Source organism: Thalia democratica, chromosome 9 (genome assembly GCF_965202585.1).
Source record: "Thalia democratica chromosome 9, ktThaDemo2.hap1.1, whole genome shotgun sequence".
NCBI classification, from domain to species: Eukaryota; Metazoa; Chordata; class Thaliacea; order Salpida; family Salpidae; genus Thalia; species Thalia democratica.
In genome coordinates, this window is record NC_139173.1 from 33726156 (window position 1) to 33748506 (window position 22351).

Sequence of the window (22351 nt, forward strand, 5' to 3'; positions counted from 1 at the left end):
GGAGTACTTAATTTGTTTATGTGAATAACATGGTTGTCACACTCTCAGGGCATTTTGAAATTTTTGAAAATTTTAGGATGACTTTGTATAGTTTAAAGATTTCTGATAATATTGATCAAATTTTATTCTAGATATTAATGAGGTTTGGCTGGTTTAGGTTCAAAATTTTGTTCTTTTATTTTAGTCAATTTTGTCAAGAAATTGATTTTTAAAAGTGTTTGAACAAACTCACGATGACTCATGACAGTTTTTGTTACAAAAAAACCTTCATTTAAACCATTGATAGTAGAACTAACATTTATACAAAAACGCCAATCAATTACTTTAAACTATGCATTAAAAACTATTAATACTTTTTAAAGTGTTTTTATCTTTAACAATTCTTTCCAGCTTAACTAAACCCTAATATCAACACCAAAATGCCATCAAAGAACTCTAAAAAAAGATCACGAGCTCAGAAGAAAAAGAGTCATGCTGGAAGGAAACGACAAAAAATACCGCCCCAAAGCAATCAGTTTAACCTTCACAATGTCAACCCAAGCCAGTGGGCAATGGACAAGGCCAGGTAAAAAAGAAACTTTTAGATTAATTTACCACTATGATACTAGTTATAAATTTTGGAATTTGTTTGTAATACCTAGTTTTAGTACAGTGCTTATTCACGTATCCGGACTTCACTTATCCGTACGCTCATTTATCCGGACAGTTTTGGTCAGAATAAAATTGAAAAAAAATTCAATATTAAACACTAACATTTTTCTATGATGCAAATATTTATGTTTTAATGTTGTAAGAAAATTTCAAGTGATTTCACAAATTCTACAATTTCGTTCATTATTATGACGAGAGAATACTACTAAATAAAGTATACATTCTATCTTTGTTCAAAACTAGTTTAGTTATCAAAAACCTTTGCATGTAAAGTAAGTCAGTTTAGAAATTTTCAAAGCAATGTTGTTTAAAGCATAACTTTTAGTTTTTTAGTTAAACTTTAAAGTTTTTTTTATAGGTAATAAAATTCTGATTTTTTAGAAAATGAATTTATAGCAGTTATTTTCTGTTTGATTTTTAATCCAAACAAAATTACAGAAGTTTTTAATTCAAACAGTTTTTGTTTACGTTTTTATGTTAGTTATACAAGTTTGACACACTTAACATACCAGGTTTTAGAAATGGACAAGAGTTCTAAAAAAAGAAAACAAGTTGCACTAACCATTTAAAACAAACTAGAAGTTTGTAAAATGGTAAAAAACAATGTTCAAAAGTCTTTTATAATCAAGCAGTTCAGTATAAGCAAGTCGACTATGTACAATATTTAAAAAAATGAAGAAAAATTTAAGATGATTGAAGTAGAAAAGGAGGAGCTGGGATTAATTAAAGCCACAAAAACAAACAAAAAAGTAGAGGTGGCTGGTTTAAAAAGTTGGACAGCGCCCTTTATATCTGGTTTCATCAGGAGCATGAGAAGGGTAGTCCAATAACTAATCACCTCTTAGAAAAAGCCTCTGAATTACACCTTTTAATTTATGGTGAACATTCTAGATCATTTTTAGCAAGCATTTTTCATGTTAATATTATTATATGAAAAATTTATATTTTGTACTTATCTGGAATTTTGGTTATTCTAACATGTTTACAGAAAAATAAGTGTCTGGATAAGTGAATAAGCATTGTATAACAATACATGTTGTTTATTTACATGAACTCAATATACAGTTAGGTGCTTATAAAAATAGTGACTTTTGAATTCTCATTTAAAGAATTACATATTATTACAGTAATTAATCAGTGTTGATACTAGTTTTTCATACTTTTCAAACGATTAGTATAATGTGACAAATTGTTTTTTTGTTAAAACGTTGAGCAGCGTGTAGAAATATTTTATATTATATTTTTTACTTGATTTCACAGTTTGTTATGCCATTGATTCCAACCTTTTTCCAGTAAAAATCCCACTCTCAGTATAAATACTACTTAAGATGTTTTTGATTAGAAAAGTTGTATTGCTGCAAATTTTTAAAATGCTACTCAAAGTTTTTTGTTGCTCCAAACCATTTGTATAAAAAAGTTACTTACATTAAGGTTTCCACCTACTCATTCTATTTTGATGTTTTTTTGTAGAACTCATAAAAACCTTTTTTATTCATATAAAACATACATACTTGTAGTGTTTGTGTGTTGAAAGCATTTGAATAATAAGTAACCAAAAGTTTGTTGTATAACATATCACATGTGAACCTTAAAAATTCCCTCTGTAAATATAAACTAGATTTTAAAGATCTGTGAGTGTATAACTGGTAATTTATAAAGTTACTAAAGCTTAAGAGAATTTTTCACAGTAAGGTAAAAATGAACATTTGTTTTTGTTAAGATCATTGGTATGTTTATAAAGTTAATATAAGTTAAAAGCATAGGGGGCTAAATCACTTTTTTCACAATTTGATCTTATTTTATTGAGTTTCAACTAAGCTAAAATATGATTTTTACAGATTTCAAAAATTCAATGTAATTAATAAATAATAAATGTTAAACAATAAACAATAAATGTTTCTTGCAATGTTTAGAAAACTCTGTTGGAATGAAATTTTAAAACTATTAAAAAATATATATATAAAAAGTAAAACATTTTTTTTGTTTTTTTTTGTCATAAAGTTTTTAATTTTTGATGGTTTTTATTTTTTTTTTCTAACAGAATTTTCTAAATATTGCAAGGAACATATTCCAAAAGTTTAAGGTATTTATCTCCCATAAGGATCCTATTGTTGCCTCCGACTTTGACCGACTATATCTCAAAAATTATTTTGAAATTTTAAAATCTGTAAAAAGCATCTTGTAGCTTGGTAAAAACATTATAAATTAAGATAAAAAACCAAAAAAAAGGTGTTAACCCCCTATGCCCTTTATAAAATAAGATCAAATTATGAAAAAGGTAATTATCCCTCCATGCCCCTAACTTATTTAGGATATTGTTATAGTGTAATTTTAAAGTCTTCTACACTCCACTTTCTCTCTCAGTTTGCAGAATAAATGTGGGAAAAATTTATCCATTAGCCGATGGTTTATTTAGCCCTGCTGAGTTTTAAACCTGGTATAAATGGTTATGAAGACTTTTATTACTCATATAAAGTCACAATAGTATCCCAGGCAGCCAGTTTATTGCAATATAATGATTTTAAAACTTCCTATCAGTGGAAGTATTTATAAATATAATTTATTACAAACATTTGGGTTTGTGCTAAACCACTACAAGTTCCTGCTTAAATAAATATTTCTGTTTTTAAACAACTTTACTTATATTTCAACAAAAGTATGTATCTTTAACTATGTTCAAAAATATAACTTTTTAAAATTTGTAATTCCTGCAGGGGTCGCGCAAACCACTACAAGATGATAGTGGGCGAGGACATTCCGAAAGGCATGAAGTACGAGATTGGAATGAGGGTGTTTGCCAAGGGCTGTAGTGAAGATGATAGATTGTGCGGGATCATCGTCAACATCACCAATGAAAGCTTGTACACACTGAAGTTTGTTGATTTTAATTTGTTATAGTGTATTAAGTGAAAAGTATTCAATAAGTTGAAATAGTTAGTTGGTGAAGTTAATTTAATGTTCGTTTTTATATTTATAATAGTTATATAGAAGTTACTATGATGTTGTTATCACTGTATTATGTTTTAAAATTCAAAGTAACTTTTAAGGTGTAGCAGATATATTAAAGTGTTATGAAAATTAAGTTAGTGAAAAATGAATTTTAAACAGTTTTAATGACTTCAGGCTAGTTTATAGTGACTCTGGCTAGTTTTTGGTCACACAGGCCAAATTTTCTTTGCTTCAAAAAGTGTAAATCCTGTAAATATTTTTAGACGTTTATATTAATAATTTATTACTTATTAGTTGAAAAGCTTCAGTTTCAGTAAGCAACTTACTCAGCTATAAAATGATATTTATTTGTTTTAAAAAATTGTTTAAAGTAAAATCAATTTAAAAATATATAGTATATTTGATAATATTGTATTATAAAGTGCAATGTAACAATAACTTTTTAATATTTAGCTTTAGCAAAGTTTTTTTCTGGTCAAATCATTCTACAAACTCTTGTATTTGTATTTATTTTCTCATACAAAAAATTTTCTTTAAGAAAATTTTCTTCAATATGAAAAAAAGTGCTGTTTTAGTTATAAGTTAAATTATTTAGTTTTTATGATATCTATTAGTTATAACTTAATTAGCCACATTGAAGATATAAACAAGTTAACTGCATTACGAAATCTAATTTAAATCAAATTTTTATAAAATATATATTTACCAAATATTGTAATACATTTAAAAAAATAGTTACAAAATTCTAATAAATGTAATATTTTCATGTACTTGTATTTATATTATATAAATATATTAGTTTTTAAAAAATGACTTTGATAAGATGATAGTGAACCACATTAAAATAATCAGTTAAATTTTAGTGAATTAGCATTCCCACATGTTTGGCATTTTGTTCTATTCTTTGTTTATAACTAAAAATTAAAAAAAAATTTCTTGAAGTTTCAATTGTTACAAGTACATGAAAATCAAGTGATAAAAAACATTTTGTTTTTTTATAGTTGCATAAGTAGTATTACTTAAATATTTTAGTATTTTTCAAAAATATTAACAGGTTTATACTATTCAAATTATAAGTTTATGCGTTTGCTAATAAAGATCCTAGCGAAACAAGTATATTCACTGGAATATATAATGATAAATTTTTGAATCTGTATTTCTTGAACTTCATGGCTCCGTTGAACAGGGTTGCCACTCGGTCAGGAAAAGTCAGGAAATCAGGAAAAGTCAGGAAAAACTAAAAAAAATGACAAAAGTCAGGAAAAGTCAGGAAAAAATGGGGGGTTTTGAAAAAAAGTCAGGAAAAGTCAGGAAATTTGATAAAATTAAAAAAAAAGTCAAATTTTGTCTGTTTAAATTTCCAGAATTCCTTGTTTCCAAAGCCTTCAAATGGTAAAAATTTATTAAAAGTCCTTTGAAGTCAGAAAAATATTCCAAAATTTTCCCAAAAATTTACAAAAATATTTAACTTTATTTCCAATGCCTTCATCTGGTATAAGTTAGTAAAATATCCTTTATAAAACTGCAGTCTCCTGTATGAAAATTTGATTGAAAGCTAAATATAGTTTCTAGTTTTAGATTATATATTATAGAATAAGTTTAATTTAAGAGTTTGATTTAGAAAAGTCAGGAAAACTTTGGTAAAAAGTCAGGAAAAGTCAGGAAATTTTTCTCAGCTTGATCAGTGGCAACCATGGTTGAAGTGTGTTGACTTGTTAACACATAGAAACATGTGTTAGTGTAATAAAAAAACAATGATGTTTAAATTTGTTATTATCAACTGGTTAATAGCTTTTTTTATACTGATTAATTATGTAAATGGTTATAAATTTTTATGAACCACACGTTTAAAAATAATTATTTTAAAAGAAATAAGATTACTATGATATTACTATGTAAGGTATAATAAGATTAGATACAATAATTTAATTTTTGCATGAATAAAGTTGATAAAAAATCTTTGTTCTATAAGCAATAAGATTACAATAAGCAATAAATATCATTGTTTAGTATTAAATACTTATAAGTATTGAAAAAGAAATAAGATATAAAATTTTGTGCCTTATTTAAATCTTATAGATAACAGCAATGTTAAAGCAAATCATGTGAAACATGATTAATCTTTAAAAATAAGAAATCTTGAATTTTTTTAAGTAAGTAGATCTGTATAACCTGATGTCAAGATTGTATAAATAAGATGTACTAATTAAATTTGATACATATATATAGATTTAAAATTGAGCAAAATTTATATTTATTATTATTTGTTGACCAGTAATAGCTTTAACTAAGTACAGAAAACTTTAAACTCCTTTAAGGTAAAAAAAAGTTAATCTTTCATACATTGAAGTCAGCAAATTTTTTAGGTCATATTAAATTTAGCTTTTATATTTGATGTGTTTAAAGTTTAACAAGTAGTTTGACTGCTTTCTATATAACGGTAATATTATTACTTTAAGAAAAGTTAAAGAATTTTTTTAAGTATCTTTAAGTTATGTTTTTGTTATTAAAAAGAGTATGTAGAACCTTTATACTAGATTTAGGTTACTAAGGCTGGTTTTTGTCTAGGTATGTGGCAACCTAGGATTGTAAATTATAGTTTAAACTTAAGATAAAGGGATTATGCAAATGTAGATTTTTTTTCTTAAAATTAAATATATTATGAATGATGAACAATTATAATAAGTTAATAAGCTCTAAATGGATTAAAGAACTAGTTACAATATTAAAACATTTCATCAGTCAAATTAAGGAGAAAATTTTGGTAGCTTTATAAAATTTCTCAGTTAAAAGTGGTATTTCAGCTAAATAGTTCATAAAAGTGTGTCTAAAGTAAGTATATGTTCTAGGTTTTACAATGTAATTTTTTGTTATATTTTACTTTCATGGTTTATTATAAACAAAACAATGTTTCACTCTTAAGTTAAGAACTTTCAATTGCTTGATTTAAAGCAAATTATAATATCATATTTTTTTGTTATGTAAAATAACTATTTATTATATGGAGTATTTGAAATGACCATTTAGTTGTTTGAATAGAATAATGATTAGCTTAAAATTATTTAATTAAATAGAGTAATGTGCTAAAAATAAGGATGGTAATCCTTTAATATAAGTTATTACTATAAATAGTTGTTAAATTGCAGTTCTTAGGAAGTATATTGTTGCACATCAGAATAATTATGTTCTACAGTTTGCAGACAAAGAAATTACAACTATGCCATTTTTGTATCAGGGTATCTTAGTATGCTATTTTTATAGTCAAGGTGACAAATATACTTTTTATGTAGAAAAACTAACGGAAATCTTTAACTATCTTTTAATTTAAAAAAATTGTTTGAAAATTTAACTTGAAAATTCTCTATAATTTTTCAATAGTTGCTTAAAATTTATCTTAAAATTTTAACTGTTCAAAATATAGTTTTAATTGTTTGCTAACAAAAGATCCTAGTGAAGTAACTTCACTGGAATATAAATAAAAACAAATTATACAGTAATCTTCCTTTATTCTACCAACATATGTTTCTGTGTGTCAACGAATCAACACACTTCAACTGGGTTCTGTAAAAAAATAATTACTGTAATGAGAGAATAGAAGCATAGAATAAAGTAGGTGTATACATGTTTTCATTGAAATAAGATATTTTCTACAGATAATAGTTATTAATAGTTAAAATATACACCTACTTTATACACCATGTATACACCTACTTTATTCTATGCTTCTATTCTCTCATTACAGTAATTATTTTTTTACAGAACCCAGTTGAAGTGTGTTGATTCGTTGACACACAGAAACATATGTTGGTAGAATAAAGGAAGATTACTGTATAATTTGTTTTTATTTATTCTTAAAATTTTATTAAGTAAGTTTTGTAGTTTTGGTAAATAAGTTTTAAATATATCTTTATAAGCAGAAATTAATATTTTTTTGTTGAAATATTTCTTAAAATTACAAAATATCTCCAACTTTTTTTTTTTAATAAAGGTAATTGTTTTATTTAACTATAGCAAATAATAAAAAGAAATAAATTGATTAAAAGAAACAATTGCAACTGAAATTAAAGAAAAAAAAGTTCTAGATTAAAAAAAAATAACAATGTTTTTTATTAAATTTTGCTTTATATGCATATAAAATAAATTATAAATGAGAATTTGATTAGTAAGGCATTAGTTGTCATAAATTTATTTCTATAATTTCAATGCATTATTCATATTTACTGTAGGTTTGTATAAATATATATTTTATTGGTACAAACAATTAGTTATCTCACCCTAATAAATATGAATCTACTTATTTGTCTCCACTTAGTTTTATTTCTCTACACAATCTGCAGGGTTGCCAAAAAACTTAGAAACCTGGAAGAGCCTCAAATTCGAGAAATTAAAAAAAACTAGAGTAACCTGGAATTCTAAACAGTTTTTACATCTTAAGTAGAAAAATTTGAATTTGACACAAAAAATCTACCAAATGGATAAATTATTTTTGTCATTATCAAATTTTTTTTATCAAAATACACATTTGAAGTAGCTTTACAGCATCTTTTCAATGATTTTGTACTATTTAACACAGTTTTTTACCTTAAACTAAACTTTAAACTAAATATAGACCCAAAATGTGTACTTTTGCAAACCTGGAGGAAATTTTAAAAACCTGGAAAAAATTTGCCAAAAACATTTGTCAACCCTGACTCTAGCTAGTTTAAATTTTTAAAAGTTTTTATTAAAATCTCTGGTTGGGATAATATTCTTATTCTGTTGCTAAATTTTTCAACATAAAATTTTTCTCAAAAACCTCGTTTTAGTTTTAGAATAGCAAATTATTATGAAACTTTTATGATTTTTTATAGTTTTTTGATAGTCAGCACAATTAATAATAAAATGTTTTAACTCTAAAATAGATATTTTTTATTTTTTGCTCTTACTACTTTTAATTTTAAATTTATCATAAATTCAGACTAGCCTTATGTAACTCAGGCTAATTTTTTTTTTGTTTCAAAATCTGTTAAAAATTCATGTTACTTATGTCCAATTGTGCAGCTTAAGGTCTCAATGCAAATTCATGAAAGCTAATTCAATAATGCCCTTGTGTTTATACACAAAATATAAAGTTCTAACTCCTTGCAAAATAAATCGAACTTGTTCTTTCAGATTGTAGCTAAGGGTTGCCAAAAAACTTGGAAATCTAGAAAAACCTGGAATTATAAACAATTATTTGGACACAAAAACATCTATTGTATAAATAATTTTTTTGTCATCATCAAAAAAAAATTATTAGAAAACACATTTGAAATAGCTTAACAGTATATTTTCAATTTTTTTATACTATTCAACACAGTTTCTTACCTTTAAGTTAACTCTAAACTAAGAATAGACCAAAAAATGTGTACTTTTAAAAAACTCTAGGAAATTTTGAAAGCCTGAAGAAATTTTGCAAAATATTTGGCAACCCTGAGCTACTGTATTGTTAATTAAATGCAACTGTTTTTATTTATTATATTTCAAAAGCCTCTTTCCTATCCATGCCTTTACTGCCAATTGGTTGCCCCTTTACAGGGATTCTATTGTGATACATAGTATTAGTTTGTAACATCATGAATTTGCCCACACATGAACTGTCATGTAATTCGGGTTGGTCCATGCTCGTCATAGATAATGTTAAGGTTGCTATAAATAATTGTGTGACCCGAATAGATTTGTGGTTACTGTCCTGTTATTTTATGTTGATAAGTAATTTTTGTCTCTTAAAGTTAAGCCCTTTCCAATTCATACAATTATAATGTTTGTTAATATATTTAGAGTATATAAATATAACTGCTATACCAAACAGGTTGTACCCAATCCACACGTTCAACATGCTTAGTAATATATATATTTAGTGTTTCATAATATTAATATGTGAAGCACATACATGAAGTGTTACCCCAACACAGAACACTTTTTTATAGAGGATATAACATAAGAAATTAAATTTTATAGACTTTTACACAACACATGTTTTACCCAACTAAAGTACTTTTAGGAAATATTCAGCTCTTAATTGTTTTATAACGTTTTAAGCACACATATGTGTTGTTACTCCAAAACAGATTAATGTTTTATAGTGCAAAACACATAAGAATTTAAATTTAATAAACTATTACACAACACAGGTTGTATCCAACCCACACATTCAACATGCGCAACTGCAGCGAAGTTGAACTCTCTGAAGTTCTGACGGATGCCGACAGGGAATACTTCAGATCAGTTGAGCTGCAACCCGACCCCAAGGAAAAAAGTTTCGAGGAGTTCTGCAGCCAGGGCATTATAACGAGGTTGGTTATTAATAATTTGTATTTACAGTTAATATATACCTACTTTAATATTTGTAAAGGTATTATTTCAGTTTTCATAACTTGGTTTTTTAAATTTAGTATTTTTATGTCTTTTGAATTCTATAAAATCTTTAATTTTTTTATTTTCTCTGTTTACTGCTTGCAACTAAATGTTCAAAACTAAATGTTAAAACAAAAATTAAATACTATAAAAGTATTACCGTATGACTTGCCAGCTAGTTTTTTTTAAATAGGTTTTGTATGGCCTCTTAAAAATTTAAATTTTGTTAACTTTAAAAGTTGTAAAACAAGTTTTTACGAGTTTTTAAGCTCGTTTTTATATTTGTTTGGTAGTTAAAGTTTAAAACATATTTAAAATCAAATAACTTTGAAAATACTATAGTTAATAAGTTTGTTTTACTCAGAGCCAGGCGCCTTGCCGACCACGACGAGCACCTTCAGAAGCTCATCAACAACAACAAGACGGGAAATCCCCTCCTGAAGGAAGAACTGAAAAGGTTGGGCGACCACAACAGCAAAGGGTACATCGAGAGCGGCACCAAACGCCCCAAACAACAGCTCCCTCTAGTGGAGGAACCCTCACATGAAGTAGAGCCAGAACCAGTTGTTGATGATCATTTCCCTGCTTACTGCTCTGAATACGAGTGTCAAGATAGGGGAATATCCGAAGACGAGTTTCAAGATGGAGGAATTTCCCAAGACGAGTTTCAAGATGGAGGGCTTTCCGACAATGAGGACGAGTTTCAAGATGGGGGACTTTCTGACGTTGAGGATGAGTTTCAAGACGGGGGGCTTTCCGACCACGAGGAAGAGTACGAGGACGACCCGGATGTTATAAACGACCCTGGGTACAAGAAAGCGTGTGAGCAGGGATCGAATTCGTCGTGTGACGAGCTGGTCAAGTCCGACCACGAATGCGAGGTTGTAGCGGTATGACCTCTTGGAAGGTGTTTTGAGAGAGTTGGTGTTGAACTTGGCCCGGTTTGAAATTTAAACTTTTCGAAATTTTTCAAAACTTCGATTAATGATTTTTCTTCCGGGGACTTTTTACAAACAATCATTGTGAGACTTGTGTTTTAGCGAGTTCTTGGAGTGTTTTTGGGAGTATTTTGCGATCAATATTTTTCATTTACAGAGTATATGTTACGTTTCAAAAATGTGTATTTAGGCCTTTAGTGTTATAATTTTATTAACAAAAAAATATTTTATCAATGTTCGAAGTTAAACGGTTTATTCAATGTTATAATGTTTGCACTTTCAAATAGTGTGGATACACAAGTTTTTCCTGTCTTCGGAATTGTTCTGGTAACATGTTTGGGGACCCTTTTTTCTTACTTAACCCCTAAATGTGGTATCTCAAAAACAGTAGTACTATTTGAAAATATTGTTTTAAAATTTCAGCCAACGAAGACAAAAAAATTTTCAGCGCTCTTTTTACATTTCCTGACCAAATGGTAGTTAAATTTTACATCTGTACAACCGTTTCTGAATGGGTTATCTGGGAGGGTTTAAGAAACAAGCAAATTTGTTTTGTAGTTTCAGTTAAATTTCACAAAACTTCGTTAAGAAGTTTGCAGGCAAAGTTTTTGTGGATCCCAGTGTAGATAAAGTTGCCAAATTACAAATTAACGTTTATTATTTTTTTAAATAACTGGTTACTTATATATGCTTTCAAATTCTTTATTTAAAAGTTCCAATACAATTCCTCATGTAAAAGTTAAAATTTAAGTTTTGTTTTCAATAAGTTAAGTTAAAAGATAATTATATCAAAAATTTAGTTTAGGTTTAATTCTGAGTTGAATTTAAGTTGGTTTCTTTTCAAATACAGTTTTATGTTTGAATGGTAATTATTTAGTAAGCGTTTGAAACAAATTTCTTTATTTCTTAAAGTTTCCTGAAACCTATTACGTCATTAAGTCAATTTACATAAATTAGTTAAGTCATTTATAAAAGAATACAGTTTTAATTTTATGTATCATGTTGAAATTAGTTTAACTGGTTGCCATTAGTTATTTGAAAGCTTTTTGAATAATTAAAAATAAATATAAATTAAAATTATTTTTATCACACCAAGAAATTAATAAAATATTTATAATTTCAGTTGTGTCAAATGATTTTTAGTAATTTAAGCAAGAATTTATTTAAAATTAGTCAGTTTATTTGTAATGATGTTTCAAAGATTTTTCATTATATGTACCTTGAATTTTTAGTTGTGACGATATAATTAAATTAAAAAAATTAACTTTGTCTTGTTATTTAAATATTTACATTACCATAACTACTTCTTTAATAACCTGTTTGTTAGTTTTCACTAATCTGTTTGTTGTAAATTCAATGTTGTTATTTTTTTTGTGCCAATTAACTGTTTTCTCTACTCAGGTTCTAAAACAAAAAAAGTATTACTTTCAGCCAATGTTTTTTTTTCAATTTATTTTGATATAATATGAAAAAATAAAAACTAAACATTACTATTATATTAAAGGAAGTTTCTAACATGCCAAAATTATTTCAAGTAAAAATGGAATTTAAGTTTTGAATTTTTCAAATTTTTGTTGTTACTGTTTTTTTCTTTAAACTTCGACTGTTTTCTACTATAAAGTGTTTTGTAGCTTTTTTATTAATTTTTGTGCTTTTAATTCAGCACGCAATTTATACAAAGCTAGGTATACGTTGTTGCAAATATTTCAAGTAGTACTTATTATTTTCACGCTTCAGGTTCAATATTTAAGAAAATATTTAAAATGACCAACATCGCGGTGACCAGAATCCAAAGGGAGCTGAAAGACATGAACGCGAATGAGGTTTGTTTGAAATTTAAAAGTATTATTAAATAAATATTTAAATAAATAAGTTTGAGAAAAAAAAGATTTTTGAACAAAGTTCACTAAAAAAACCTAGAAGTTTTAACACTATTTTAATAGTGTATGTATGAGGTGGGTTTGAAATAGAGTGTTATTAATTGTCAAATTCCAGGTTTTTCCATGTAAAGTGGCAACCCTGTATACAATTTCTAACTTACTTCATACTTAATTAGTTTAAATAGTAAACAAATCAACCAAATGAAACATTAACATACAAACACTTTTATCTAAAAAATGCTAATATTTTTTTTACATTAGAAAAAAAAATAGTAAAAAAAATAAAAAATAATAAAAAGTAAAAAGTAGAAAAAAATATTAGCATGTTTTAGAAAAAAGTGTTTGTATGTTAATGTTTCATTTAGTTGATTTGTTTACTATTAAACTAATTAAGTATGAAGTAAGTTAGAAATTGTATACAGGGTTGCCACTTTACATGGAAAAACCTGGAATTTGTCAATTTAGGCTAAAAAAACCTGGAAAAGTCTGGAATTTTGAACAAAAAACTTGGAATTTTTAACAATTTTTACATGTTCAGTAGTAAAATTTCGATTTGACACAAAAAATCTATTGCATAGATAAATTTTTTTTGTCATCATCAAACTTTTTTTATAAAAAAAAGATTCAAAGTAGCTTCACAGTATCTTTTCAATGTTGTTATACTATTTAACACAGTTTTCTTACCTTAAACTTTACTTCAAACTAAAAATAGACCCAAAAATGTGTACTTTTAAAAATGAAATTTAGAAAACCTGGAAGAAATTTTGACAAAACGAATGGCAACCCTTATTATTGAATAGTAAAAAAAATATTAGTATGTTTTATAATTTAGATAAAAGTGTTTGTATGTTAAAATTTTATCTAATTGTTTTTTTGTACTTAAACCAATGAAGTTTAGTGAAGTATGTTAGGAATAAAGATTATACATGATATTAGAAATGTAAAGTAAAAATGATTTTCAGCCGATGCGGTTTAGAACTAAACTATTATTTAAATCAAAGTTTTTAATATTGTAAAATAAACAACACCTATATCACTCTAACCAAGTCAGAATGAAACTTATAATTTTTCCAAAACTTCTCATATCATAACTAGGACCCAAACCAACAGATTAACCTGATAAGTTTAAATGTTATGATCAGAACAGGCTGGTTATATATTTAACTGTTTATTACGTCATAACAGGCTGATTCGTCGTGCAAGCTCGGTCTAGTTGACAATTCAATGACCAATCTGACAGGACAAATAGTCGGGCCTGCGGGAACGCCTTATGAAGGTTGGATTGTTATTTGTTTTTTAAGTATTTTTGTAGTATTTTTTCAATTTTATTTACATTATTCATACTGTCTTAATTTGTTTTTTTTTGTAACTGTCTGGTAGTTATAGTTTTTTAGCCACATAAACCTTTCTTTTTGACTTTAAACGGTTTTCCTGGGCTGCTTATAATATATTTTCTTATTAATAGTTATGTTAAAGTTTCAATCATACCACTTAAATTATCAGAACACAATCCCTCAGTAGACCCGGCTTTCGTTTATATTTGAAATACCGAAAGTCTGTGGTCTGATGATTGAAGTGGTATGATCAAACCTTTATGTTGACTTGAGCTTGTCTCACGGCAATCTAAGCTGAGGCCCCGTTACACTTTCGCTGGTTTTATTTTTAATTAAGAGTTATCATCTTTTTCTAATCCTACTAATAACTTACATGCTAATATTTATTATCAAACATTCCTATACACATATATAATCATAAATTGCACATATTTTGGTACACATAATCTTCACATTATGACGTCATAAAAATAGTTGTATGTTAATCAGGGGGAATCTACCACTTGTCGTTTGAAATTCCCAGCAACTACCCGTTTTCGCCCCCCAAAGCGAAATTCATCACGAAAATTTGGCATCCGAACATCAGTTCCGTAACTGGAGCCATTTGCCTCGATATCCTGAAAGACGCCTGGTTAGTTTCAAATAATATTTTTTTATTAATATTTTAAATAAACGTTGTATGAAATATATTAATTTATCAGTACATCTAAAAAGATAGTTTCTTTTTTATTTTAGTTGTATATAGGTGTCCACTATACAGTTACAGTACCTTTAGATTAATTGTTAAAAGTTTGTGTTTTGATTAATATATTAAACTTATAAGAAATTTATTAAATAACTATAATAGTTGAACTTGGCATTTAGTATTTAAATCTACAATAATTTTATTATAAAAGGCCTGATTTAATCAATGCCAAGTTTTATAAATATTATGTTGGAGCATACCATAGTCGGTTAATTTTTTTTTTTTAAGTGTCAAATAATATGCCTGAAAATTTTAAATGAAAAAGTGCATTTTTCTAAACAAATTTGTTTGGGTTTTATGAATTAAACATAGCTCTTATATGTATAATTGCAAGATTGTTTTATTTAGCTCTATCTTAGTTCCGTTGTTTAAAAGGTGGTCGTATAAACTATGCTAAATAACTAATGGTTCCAAATTTTTTATGTAAGAGTTTAAAAAAAATATTTTATATCTTTTAGTCTACTCAATATTAGGTTCAATATACATTATAATAATAGTTGAACATTTATTAGTTCATAGCATTAATTCTTTCTTCAATTTGTGGACTTATGCTACTATTTTGACCAATGATTCTAGATTTAGTTAGGTTGAAGCTTGAATCTAGCATAAATATTTATCATGTAGAAATATATACTTTTATATTGTTTTAATGCAATGTAAATTTATCAAAAAATGTCAATAAGCGTTTCATTTATGAAGATCTAGTTCTGAAAAATACGCATTATTAATAGCTTATTAGATTTAATTAAAAATTTGTAGTAAGTTTTCGTTTTTGAAAAATATTTTATTGATATTTCTGAATTTGATTAGTTTTTAGTTTGATGCTTACTGTTAATAACTTTTTTGGGGTTAGGTTGTTCTTAATTTCAAGAAAAAAAAGTTTAGGTTTTCAAAATAAGGTCGATGAAATGATTAGTTGTTGTATAAATGTTTCAAAAAGTAAAATATCAGATAAAATATAAATTAAAATAAAAATATTATAAAAACAGTTTACGTGTTATTTACATAAGCAATACAATTGTTAAGCATCAATTTAAAACGATTTGAGGTTAGTGATAAATTATTTTGGCCATACAGCTAGCAATTGAACGCATGGGAAAAAATTGAGAAAATATGTTAAGTATACAGATATTTAGCTCGTAAAATCATAAACTAAATCGTGAACTAAAGACAAGTTAACAGGAAGTAAAATTCCATTCAGATTATACAGGTATTTTTAGGTATTTTTACAATTTTGTTTGAAAATTTTTGAAAGCAAAACTTTTGTCTTACCATTATTAGAGTAATCTTGGTTAATTCTCATACAAAAGGTAACTTTGTATGAACGTGTACAGCTTAAAAGATTACATAATTTGCTTGACCCACGTTTGAAACTGCTTTCTTTTTTTTTACCCAACTATCTTCAAATATTTAGTTTAAAACAAAATATTAATAACAAAACTATAAAACTTTAATTGAGCACACGAGTTCTGCAATTTAAAAACAATTAAACACTATAACAACATTAAACATAAATTAACTTTTTATTAACAAGCAGTAATAATATATTTATAATAGGTGTTAAAATTTCGTAGTAGGTGAATTAAAAATCGTAGATGTTAAAACATTTCAACTATAAAAAAATACTTACTTTATAATTTTTAAGCAATCTAAGGGCTATAAATGTTATTATACTTGAAACTCAATTTTTACATAAGAAACTATTTAAATAAAGTTGGCCTCTACGACGCATTTCCACTGGCGTATCAAAATATATCTCAATTATCTTTCATTTCCATACATATGCATTTCTAAGTTGTAGGTCTCTAAACTTTCGATACTAATAAGTAAAAGTATAAAAAATTATTAAAGTAAGCTTCGTACATCACAACGCCTTATTTAAATTAAATTTACAAGTAGTGTTGTAATACAAAACGTAGTAAATTATTGTTTAGTTTTTACATCTTGTTATTACTAATTAGTAGTGCTTTGATGTACTTATGTTACTCATAAACCAATGTGATTAATTGAAAATTATGATTTGTTTATAGCTAAACTATTTTTTAGGATAATTTTTATGAAAAAAGCCTAAAAAATAAATAAGTTTTTTTTTAATATAATCTTAACTCATTGTTTATTAGTGCAATTTTTTTACCTTAAAAAGCTGCTACAACGAAATCAAACCATGTTGGATAAACTCAAACAAATATTTTTGTCTATTGTTTTTGTGAATTTTCATTAAAAATTTATTATGTTTAGTGTTTTTTTTTCATAGTTTAAAAACTCAACAACAAATTACATAACATTAAACGCATAAAGTTTACTTATAACTACCTGGGTTGGTAATAAGAATGTTTTGATATAAACACTTAAATAATTTGTATAAATAATTATCGCTTATAGTGGTGTGTATACGTAGTTTAATCATACTATCTATAAGAATATTGTTCTATATGGTTTTTGATTTACTAAAACAAGTTTAGCCAAACACATTTGTTTTCTGTTATAAAATAAAAGTTTGTTAAATTAAACAACTCATATTTATGGATAAAAATTTGATGTTTTTCAAAATTATTATTTTGTTAGCTTGAAAAAGATATTTACTATTTTATCGAATTTTTAAACAGTTTTAAAATAATATATTTTAAATTAGCTAGTTTTTGATTTTTTTTTTTCAAAAAAAGTTCAGAATTCTTAAAAGGTAAAAAACCAGTCTGTTTAATGCTTGTTTCAATTTTAGTTTTTTTTAACTAAAATTTTCTGCTAAGAAATATGTTAAAGTTTTTTATGGTTTACATCGTAAATGCTAAATGTGTGTTACACATTAAAATTACTAATATCCACACATGTCTAACCAGTTATGCAACCAGAAAATAACTTAAATATCATTCATCGACTAATATTCATTTCACAGCAACTTAAAATCATCATATGTTTGTCATGTGTAAAATTAATGATAATTTTTATTAACTATTAATTTTTGTTTATGTGCTTTAAAAAAAGTTGTAAAAGGTAAACAATTAAATGTAGCTTTTTTTGTTTTTAATTTGTAATTCACTTTACGTTCAAACATTTATAGCCTTGAGATTATTTAAGAATTTAAAGTATCTTTATATAGTTGAAATGTTTTGATATCTAAACTTATCAATCAGTAACTTCAAAATTAAAACACCTAATAAAAATCTCTGACTGTTGTTGCATAAAAAAAAAAGATTGTTGTTTAGTATTATTAAATGATTTAATTGTCTGTAAGCAATATTACTCATGGGCTTAATTAAAGTTTAATAGCTTTAATAATAAAACTTTTTTAAGTTGCTTAGGTAAATATTTAAAGTTGGTAAAAAAAGTAAAAGAGCACTTTTTAACTTAGAATAAAAATGCTTTTGAACATTTAAATAACTTATAAATAACTTTCCACGAAAGGATGCCATATCACTGAAAAATAGTGTTGACCTAAAGTTTTTTAACTCAAAGCAAAAAGCACTTGAAGCTCTTAAAAACATTTTTTAATGTGATTTTAACTCCCATCATTTTTTTTCATGAGTCATTCAAGTTTTCTTTGGAAATATTACATTTAAGAGGTTGTTATTTAATTTAAAGTGTGTGTAAAATAAAATTAATGTTTGTTTTGGACATTCTAAACTGTTTTGAAATGTGTCCATTTCTGTAAATAAAAATTTGTAAAGTTTATTGTTTTTTATGTTTTAATTCAACTTTATCTCAAGTTTTGGAATAAAAAGTTTATTGAGAATGTTATGCAAAATAAAAACAGTAAAAAAATCTTTTAACTGTATGTTAATGAAATTTATAATTTTTTATGTAATTATTGAAAATAAGTGTTTTTAACATGGTATTTTTGACATAACAGTTAGAGTTAACACACTCTCAGGCCAATTCAGGCTATCTTAACTCTTTTGAAAAACTCGGACTAACTCATGCTTGTTTGGGTAGTTTTCCAAATCTCCGGATATTTTTTAACTTTTCATTCTTTTTATATTAAACCCTTTTGTTACAATTTTGTTACTTTTAGGTACTTAATTTTATTAACAGTAAATTATTTTAGGTTTTGGCTCATATAAATTTGTTTTTTAATTTTTCATAAAATCAAGTCAAATCAGGTTGCTTTTTTTTTGCTTCAAAGAGTGGCAACCATAGTTAAGCTAACATAATATGAGCAAATATTAAATCACTTATGATATTAACTGATTTATTATAATTGTTTACGGAAACATAAAGTATATAAAAATTAGCTAATTCATCTTATGATATTGAAAATTTAATAATGTGAGTAAAATCTCAATGTATTTTTGCTCACTCAGGTTAAGTCTCAAAGAAGGGCAACCCTGATACATAATAACAATCCTAGCAAAAAAAAGAGTCCGATTGAAACGTTAAGGTGTTTCCTCTTATATTTACTGAGTCAGCAATTTTTTTAAAGCTGTATTTAATTTATAACCTTATGCCTTACTCACCTTACCTAAACATATTAAGAATTAATCAATAAAATTAACTGAAAATAAAAAAATATGAAAAAAATCATTGATGGCTCAGCAAATATTAAGCGAAACACCTCAACGTTTTAATAAGACTCTCTTAGTATAATTTTCAACCACTTGACACACAGTTGCTTAGCAGCTAAATTTTCACCATGGCAACCATGTTACAGGGCGGCCGCTTTAACACTGAGGACAGTGATGCTTTCCCTGCAAGCTCTGATGTCCGCCCCTGAACCTGACGACCCTCAGGACGCCGTTGTTGCATCACAGTACAAGAAAAACAAGGACGAGTTCAAACAGACCGCGCAGTACTGGGCTCACAAATATGCTGGAGGTAAGTTGGTTAAAATTTTGGTTATTCACTGTCGGTTGTAGCAGGGTCCAAAAGGGTTGATATTTATTTCTTTTTTCAGTGATTTTAGCAAGTTGGGGGGAAAACAGGGGTGCTATTTGTTATTTTTAGTGGTCTTAGAATTTTTATTTTGGTATCTTGGTAATTAACTAGTTTTAGCTTGCGTTTCAATAGGGTTAAGATTTAAACCAGAGTTTTCCAAAGTGGAGAAATAACTAGTGAGTAAATGGGTAATTTACTTTAAAGAGGTGATGTTTATAATAAAGCGGCGAATTTTTTTAAACTTCTACAAATGGGAGATAATGAATTATTTTGATGTAAAGAATGACATTTTTCAATTAAATAACAAGCTATTCATAACATAACAACAGCAAAGGGATCAATAAACAACATCGCGTCTTGCGACGACGCCGTGAAGAAGATGATGCAAATGGGATTTAGCGAAGAGGGGGCGGTGAAGAGCCTCTCCAAGAGCAACTGGAACCTCGAGGCTGCCATAAACGACCTCACGTAAACATTTGTATCCGCTAGAGTGCGCACTTGTTTATTTTTGTGTTCAGAGTGCGTGCTCAAGTGGGTTTATATCGGGTTCTCATGTTTGCTCTTGTGGTATTTTGAATGTTTAAGTACTAATATTTTTTTGTAGTTTCATTTAACTGAGTTAAAATCACATTTTAAACTCAAAATGTTTCTCGAAGGGTTAATAATTCATACAGTTTAAATGTAATACGTAGACGTGACATTATTTTTCAAGGGTAAGTTTATTATAAATATTTCGAGCACAATACTAGGTTTAATTTAACACATTTTCAATTTGGTTTTTATTGGAACTATGCGTAGATCTTGAGCGGTTACTATTTTTTAGTGATTACTTCTCAACGAATATCGTTATGTAAGAACTATTAATTTTAGTTTTATTTGGCAGCTTAATTAATTTACTCTTGAAATTATTCTTATTTTAACTAAGGTTTTTTAATGAAAAATTAAATAAATAAAAGTTGATAGACTTGAATTTTTATTAACTTTTGGTTTATTTTAACTTCTAACCCAATAAAACAATAACTTTTTTCGAATTTAAAAGAACCATTTGAGCAAACATGAAAACTTGCTATAAATTTATTTTTAAAAGCAAAATAAAAACTGTAAAATATTAGTACTTTGAATTAGGAAGTTTAATAGTTTGAACTTAGAGTATGTTTGAAATATACAAGTAGTAAACCAGTAATTTAATTTTAACCTTTACATTTTTATAAATTTTACAGTTTTTATTTTGCTTTATTTTCTTTTTTAATACATTTATATAGAAAAATTTATATATAATTTGAATTTAATTTAAGTGTTGAGCTTGAAATTTTCAAATCAGAATGCATTTACAAAATAAGTTTATTTATTTTTAACAAATAGGTTTAGTTGTGCCTGTTTTAATTAATTAAATACTTTTTAAAAGGGTCCTTAATCTATATTTTCCTTAATGTAGCTGATTTTAAATAAAAAAAAGACTCTATTTATGTTTTAAGTTCAGCAACTTGATACATTAATTATTTTTATTGTAAGAATTTAAAACTTTAACTTTTTTTTCTAAATATTTGAAGGTTAAACTGTAAAGTTTAAAACAGAACAAAAATTAAATTAGTGATTTTGCTTTTTTTTTGAAAATACTCAGGTGTTGGAAAACTTGTTAATTATACTTCAAGTTTGTCTTGTTTACATTTAAATTTTAATGGTTTAGTTTTTATGGAATTAATGTTTTAACAAAAAGTATTTTTTCAACTTAGAAGCTAAATGTTAAGAGTTGTACTTTGTTTTATTTCAGTTAATATTCCATAGTTTTTTTAAATATTAGTTTGTGTTTCAATTTTTTTTACAGTTTCATTTAACCTTCTTAAGTTATTATTTTTACTTTTTGTAACAAGAGTCGTTTAAAAACGCAATAAAAAAAAAACAGACCCTATAACCAATAAGCTGTAATTGTCTTATAACATTGATAACTAATTTTTCAATTAGCCTTTTAATTATATTTTAAATAGCTTAACTTAGTGTATCGGTCTACTAGTTACTGTAGATATTTTTTTTTACATTTTGTAAAATGTTTTTGATGTAATTCTTAATTACAGTTCTGTTTTAAGTGTAGAAGCTGAAATCTTATTTAAGGTTTTGTCTTTAACATGGTCTAACCATATTCTAAACAAATTTCTTTTTTTTTCATAAGCTACTAGTTTAAAATATTAACCCTAGTTTTAAAAAATCAAGCTAAACTGTTAAACACCTATAACGAAGTATAACTTTTTACATGTTATAAAATTTAAACTGCAACAATTAGAGGTAACAAGTTAAGGGTTAGAGGTAACAGTTATAGTAAAAATAAAAAAATAACTATTAAAAAATAAAGAAAAGTTAATAAAGAAAAAACAAACTACCGAGGGTAAGGGTTATGGGTAACAGTGATAGTAAAAAAAATTCAATCCGTGCAAAAAAGTCTTTGTGCATTTTTGTATGCTCGTGCAAATTTGACTGCTACGCATTTATTTTATCGAAAAATTAGCTTAAATGAAGCTAATTTTCCTAGATATTTGAAAATTTAATACTCCTAATCTTGCATATACTAATCCAATTTAGGCCATAGTTTAATGTGAAAAATAAACTACAAAATAA

The 22351-nt window shown here is 26.2% G+C and overlaps 2 protein-coding genes across 2 annotated transcripts; both read left to right on the plus strand.

Annotated features, from left to right (window-relative positions):
• Window positions 1-394: 394 nt before the first annotated feature.
• LOC145844241 (uncharacterized) lies at window positions 395-11849 on the plus strand. The gene is made up of 4 exons (XM_082951615.1): window positions 395-565; window positions 3366-3524; window positions 9753-9914; window positions 10340-11849. The coding sequence occupies exons 1-4, from the start codon at window positions 420-422 to the stop codon at window positions 10869-10871; spliced, it is 999 nt and encodes a 332-aa protein (XP_082807741.1). The 5' UTR covers window positions 395-419; the 3' UTR covers window positions 10872-11849.
• Window positions 11850-12654: 805 nt separating this feature from the next.
• LOC145843978 (ubiquitin-conjugating enzyme E2 K-like) lies at window positions 12655-20915 on the plus strand. The gene is made up of 5 exons (XM_082951278.1): window positions 12655-12736; window positions 13979-14069; window positions 14617-14758; window positions 19518-19681; window positions 20071-20915. The coding sequence occupies exons 1-5, from the start codon at window positions 12677-12679 to the stop codon at window positions 20211-20213; spliced, it is 600 nt and encodes a 199-aa protein (XP_082807404.1). The 5' UTR covers window positions 12655-12676; the 3' UTR covers window positions 20214-20915.
• The last annotated feature ends 1436 nt before the right edge of the window (window positions 20916-22351 follow it).

Bases quoted from the DNA above. Each gene is read 5' to 3' on its own strand.
- LOC145844241 (XM_082951615.1), top strand. From the start codon at position 420: ATGCCATCAAAGAACTCTAAAAAAAGATCACGAGCTCAGAAGAAAAAG. The intron at 3,525-9,752 runs GTTTGTTGATTT...TACACAACACAG, and splicing joins GAAAGCTTGTACACACTGAA to GTTGTATCCAACCCACACAT. The intron at 9,915-10,339 runs GTTGGTTATTAA...TGTTTTACTCAG, and splicing joins AGCCAGGGCATTATAACGAG to AGCCAGGCGCCTTGCCGACC.
- LOC145843978 (XM_082951278.1), top strand. From the start codon at position 12,677: ATGACCAACATCGCGGTGACCAGAATCCAAAGGGAGCTGAAAGACATG. The intron at 12,737-13,978 runs GTTTGTTTGAAA...ACGTCATAACAG, and splicing joins AAGACATGAACGCGAATGAG to GCTGATTCGTCGTGCAAGCT. The intron at 14,759-19,517 runs GTTAGTTTCAAA...ACCATGTTACAG, and splicing joins GATATCCTGAAAGACGCCTG to GGCGGCCGCTTTAACACTGA.